Consider the following 5,767-nt stretch of genomic DNA (forward strand, 5'->3'; position numbering starts at 1 on the left):
AATATGTTCTCTATGGAGACCTGCGATACAGTATCATTCTTTCGATATTATCTTTGTTGTTTCATGTTGCTGGGTAGGAGGCTTCATCTTGGAGATGGTTCTATATGTGGCTCTATTTAACCTTCACAGTAACAGTTGACTTCCTGTATTCTTACTGCCTCTGGAGTAGATAACAATATTGTGACTTAATTAAGTAATCAAATATAGGGTACGCCGTAAACCCCTCATTTATTTAATGTTTTGGGTTACATTGACATAATCAACAATTTTATTATTTCACCAGGTGTCTGAAAACAAAGGTTCATGTTTGATTCATGTTGCTTGCTATATCCTATTTAGGACATACACAGCCAATCACACATGCACAAACACAATCACACATGCACAAACACAATCACACATGCACAAACACAATCACACATGCACAAACACAATCACACATGCACAAACACAATCACACATGCACAAACACAATCACACATGCACAAACACAATCACACATGCACAAACACAATCACACATGCACAAACACAATCACACATGCACAAACACAATCACACATGCACAAACACAATCACACATGCACAAACACAATCACACATGCACAAACACAATCACACATGCACAAACACAATCACACATGCACAAATGATAAGTCAGCTTTCTTCCAAACATATTAAAATAGTTTATTTTGTTTTTCACTTTAAACAAAACAAACAGCTTCCTCTCCATCTCATGAGATTGTAGCCTATATGTCTGTATGTGTACAGGTCAGTGTCGGTGTCCTTCACCTGTCTGTCTATGTGTGGTGTGTATAATCAACCCAACCCTTTTCTGTGTATGTGTGTAAACCTGCATCTCTGACCCTCTGAACCTGCATTGAGGATCTTGCTAATCTTATCATGAATTCACTCATGGAGCAAGAGCTGCTGTTCTGTGGAGAGTGGGCAGGGGGAGCCGTTTCACTTCTTGGTGAAGAACTCATTGCACATCATGGTCAGGCAGGCCACCAGTGTGACGTACTCCTGGAAGTCCACACTGCCATCTGAGTTAGCGTCCAGATCTTTGAAGATCTTGTCAACCTTTGCCTGGTCAGTGTTTTTCTGTTATAATGATCAGAGAGAGAGGTAATAGGTGAGACTTTGATTTCAGCAGTTCAAACTAGAATCCATACAGTTGTTATGTGTTTATAAAGGTGTGAGAGATTAAGTTATTCTATTGGATGAGGTGGGCCATGTGTTTGTGATGTTCCAAGCAATTCAATATTTCAATAGTGTCTGTCTTTAGCAGTATTGTATTTGGTTGTGCTGCTAATAAAGCATGATTGAACTGAACTGTTCCCAGGATCCACTCACCCCCATGATCTCTCCAAGCTCAGCGTTGAGCAGATCTTTGAGTTCTCCCTTGCTCAGGGTCGTCTTGTCGCCCTCCTTGCCAGAGTACTTGTGGAAGGCTGAGATGAGCAATGCCATACCCTGCTGGACCTTTGACATGGTGACTACGAGAGAGAGAGTGTGAGAGAGTGAGAGAGAGAGAGAGAGAGCGAGAGAGAGAGAGAGAGAGAGAGAGAGAGAGAGAGAGAGAGAGAGAGAGAGAGAGAGAGAGAGAGAGAGAGAGAGAGAGAGAGAGAGAGAGAGAGAGAGAGAGAGAGAGAGAGAGAGAGAGAGAGAGAGAGAGAGAGAGAGAGAGAGAGAATTACTATCATGATAGCAGGATGCTAGTGGACATGCGCAGAGAGAGGAATGTTTGCTTACTCTGTATTCACAGTATAATACATCTGATATTATCAACATTAGTTGAATTATTTGACTTTTTGAAATTTGAAATCACAGAAACTAAGTTAAATGGATAAATGTCTCATTGTTGACTGAAAAATCCAATTAAAATCTATGTTATCTTACATCCAGGTCACCATTCCATAAATGTCTGGGAAATAAAGTCATGTTGGCACTGGTTTAATCATGTTTAAACATAAGGTTCAGGTTGAATAGAGGGTTTAAAGAATATTAACGGTTGTTGCACACGAAGCAAAGACTTAACTACACACACACCACACCCCACTTCTGCAAACAGGTTCTACATCTCTACCACAAAGGAAGAGAAAGAGAGGGGGAGGAGAGATGGAGAGCAACGCAACAGAGGCAATTAGAGAGGGAGAGAGGTAAGAGATGGAGTCATAGGGAGAGAGGTAAGAGATGGAGTCATAGGGAGAGAGGTAAGAGATGGAGTCATAGGGAGAGAGGTAAGAGATGGAGTCATAGGGAGAGAGGTAAGAGATGGAGTCATAGGGAGAGAGGTAAGAGATGGAGTCATAGGGAGAGAGGTAAGAGATGGAGTCATAGGGAGAGAGGTAAGAGATGGAGTCATAGGGAGAGAGGTAAGAGATGGAGTCATAGGGAGAGAGGTAAGAGATGGAGTCATAGGGAGAGAGGCGGCGAGAGAAGGAAGAGAGAGAGATGCGGATATGGAGGGGAGACAGGAAGAGAAGAGGGGCTGAGTTGTTTAAACACAAACAGACATGGCTCTAGCCAACGCCCTTGCATGTCTGTCTCATTAACTCTGGGGGATTTTAAGGAGAGAAAGAGAGAAGTATATATATATATATATATATATATATATATATATATATATATATAGAGAGAGAGAGAGAGAGAGAGAGAGAGAGAGAGAGAGAGAGAGAGAGAGAGAGAGAGAGAGAGAGAGAGAGAGAGAGAGAGAGAGACACATAGACAAAAATACAGATTGTAGGAAATTGGTGGATCGGCTGAAAGGTGCGTTGATAATTTCAGGCAAACGATAACATAAACATCCCAGCACCTCCCCCACCCCTCACCTGTCTCCACCCTCTATCTATCTTGTTTGCTTAAGGTGTGTATCTTCACTCTGTCCCTTCACATATCTCGCCATTATGTAGGGAGGTTGCCCTCTCTCTTCTCTCTTTCTCTGCCTCGTAGTCAAGGTGGTGAGTTTAAGGAAGTGTCTGTAATGTAAATCTCTCATTTAGCTGAACCCCTCTCCAGTGTGACTTGCAGTAAGTGCGGTCAAAGAAGGACGTTGAAGCAACCACACAGTACGAACATGGTAAGCACAACATTATAGTTGTAAGGAACAACCCCAGTCACTGTGGTGGACTCCACTGATCTCTCTCTGAGTCACTGTCAGCTGCCCCAGGACCAGCAGGCATCCAACCAGACACACCTTCTTACCACCCCTCTGACTGCCCATCTGATAACTAGAAACACACTCTACTCACAGAATGGTCAGAGCGAGGGGAGAGAGAGTTTATGGTAAGGACAGAGAGAGCGAAAGAGAGAGAGGGGGTGTGGAGGATAGAAAGAGGTAGTGTTCTGCACTATGGAAGGATTGAGGGAGGAAGAGAGAGAGGGGAGGAGGAGGAAGAGAAGAGAGATTCTTTCATCTAAACTGCGTAGTGCTCTGAGTAGCACCACACATGTTTGAATGGAAAGGCAGACAGAGTTACGCCCTCCGCAGAGCTTGGCTCAAGATAATATAATAATAATATATGCCATTTAGCAGACGCTTTTATCCAAAGCGACTTACAGTCATGTGTGCATACATTCTACGTATGGGTGGTCCCGGGGATTGAACCCACTACCCTGGCGTTACAAACGCCATGCTCTACCAACTGAGCTACAGAAGGACCACATAAACAGTGTGGACAGGCACTTACTAACTGTTGCAAAGCACACCCTGAAGTCATTCATACTTTTGCAGTCATGTATTAATCACTATACAACATTAAACTACACACAATTAGAAATAAATGTTGTAAACCACCAGATGAGAAAGTATAATTTGGCACATCTAACACATCATAAATAAACACAGCTAAAACAAACTGAAGGTTTTTATCAGCGAGTTCATTAGAACGTGCGTTGAAGATGTCGTTCCCATAGCAACGATTTAAACATTCCCTAACCAGAAACCGTGGATTGATGGCAGCATTCGCGTGAAACTGAAAGCGTGAACCACTGCTTTTAATCAGGGCAAGGTGACTGGTAACACAACCGAATACAAACAGTGCAGCTATTCCCTCCGCAAGGCTATCAAACAAGCTAAGCGTCAGGACAGAGACAAAGTAGAATCTCAATTCAACGGCTCAGACACAAGAGGTATGTGGCAGGGTCTACAGTCAATCACCGACTACAAGAAGAAAACCAGCCCAGTCACGGACCAGGATGTCTTGCTCCCAGGCAGACTAAATAACTTTTTTGCCCGCTTTGAGGACAATACAGTGCCACTGACACGGCCTGCAACGAAAACATGCGGACTCTCCTTCACTGCAGCCGAGGTGAGTAAGATATTTAAACGTGTTAACCCTCGCAAGGCTGCAGGCCCAGACGGCATCCCCAGCCGCGTCCTCAGAGCATGCGCAGACCAGCTGTCCGGTGTGTTTACGGACATATTCAATCAATCCCTATACCAGTCTGCTGTTCCCACATGCTTCAAGAGGGCCACCATTGTTCCTGTTCCCAAGAAAGCTAAGGTAACTGAGCTAAACGACTACCGCCCCGTAGCACTCACTTCCGTCATCATGAAGTACTTTGAGAGACTAGTCAAGGACCATATCACCTCCACCCTACCTGACACCCTCGACCCACTCCAATTTGCTTACCGCCCAAATAGGTCCACAGACGATGCAATCTCAACCACACTGCACACTGCCCTAACCCATCTGGACAAGAGGAATACCTATGTGAGAATGCTGTTCATCGATTACAGCTCGGCATTCAACACCATAGTACCCTCCAAGCTCGTCATCAAGCTCGAGACCCTGGGTCTCGACCCCGCCCTGTGCAACTGGGTACTGGACTTCCTGACGTGCTGCCCCCAGGTGGTGAGGGTAGGCAACAACATCTCCACCCCGCTGATCCTCAACACTGGGGCCCCACAAGGGTGCGTTCTGAGCCCTCTCCTGTACTCCCTGTTCACCCACGCCTCCAACTCAATCATCAAGTTTGCGGACGACACAACAGTGGTAGGCTTGATTACCAACAATGACGAGACGGCCTACAGGGAGGAGGTGAGGGCCCTCGGAGTGTGGTGTCAGGAAAATAACCTCACACTCAACGTCAACAAAACTAAGGAGATGATTGTGGACTTCAGGAAACAGCAGAGGGAACACCCCCTATCCACATCGATGGAACAGTAGTGGAGAGGGTAGCAAGTTTTAAGTTCCTCGGCATACACATCACAGACAAACTGAATTGGTCCACTCACACAGACAGCATCGTGAAGAACAACCTCAGGAGGCTGAAGAAATTCAGATTGTCACCAAAAGCACTCACAAACTTCTACAGATGCACAATCGAGAGCATCCTGGCGGGCTGCATCACCGCCTGGTACGGCAACTGCTCCGCCCACAACCGTAAGGCTCTCACCGGGGGCAAACTACCTGCCCTCCAGGACACCTACACCACCCGATGTTACAGGAAGGCCATAAAGATCATCAAGGACAACAACCACCCGAGCCACTGCCTGTTCACCCCGCTATCATCCAGAAGGTGAGGTCAGTACAGGTGCACCAAAGCTGGGACCGAGAGACTGAAAAACAGCTTCTATCTCAAGGCCATCAGACTGTTAAACAGCCACCACTAACATTGAGTGGCTGCTGCCAACACACTGACACTGACACTGACTCAACTCCAGCCACTTTAATAATGGGAATTGATGGGAAATGATGTAAAATATATCACTAGCCACTTTAAACAATGCTACCTAATATAATGTTACATACCCTACATTA

At 45.3% G+C, this 5,767-nt stretch overlaps 1 protein-coding gene across 1 annotated transcript; it reads right to left on the reverse strand.

Annotated features, from left to right (window-relative positions):
* Window positions 1-665: 665 nt before the first annotated feature.
* Window positions 666-1,498, reverse strand: LOC123996811 (ictacalcin-like). Its single transcript, XM_046300538.1, has 2 exons — window positions 1,356-1,498; window positions 666-1,103 (listed from the first exon to the last, which is right to left on the reverse strand). The coding sequence occupies exons 1-2, from the start codon at window positions 1,491-1,493 to the stop codon at window positions 963-965; spliced, it is 279 nt and encodes a 92-aa protein (XP_046156494.1). The 5' UTR covers window positions 1,494-1,498; the 3' UTR covers window positions 666-962.
* Window positions 1,499-5,767: the final 4,269 nt, after the last annotated feature.

This window comes from Oncorhynchus gorbuscha, linkage group LG15 (genome assembly GCF_021184085.1).
Source record: "Oncorhynchus gorbuscha isolate QuinsamMale2020 ecotype Even-year linkage group LG15, OgorEven_v1.0, whole genome shotgun sequence".
Classification (NCBI taxonomy): domain Eukaryota; kingdom Metazoa; phylum Chordata; class Actinopteri; order Salmoniformes; family Salmonidae; genus Oncorhynchus; species Oncorhynchus gorbuscha.

Coding starts and splice junctions, on each gene's coding strand:
- LOC123996811 (XM_046300538.1), bottom strand. CDS start 1,493: ATGTCAAAGGTCCAGCAGGGTATGGCATTGCTCATCTCAGCCTTCCAC. Junction 1,104..1,355: donor AGCTTGGAGAGATCATGGGG/GTGAGTGGATCC, acceptor TCATTATAACAG/AAAAACACTGACCAGGCAAA.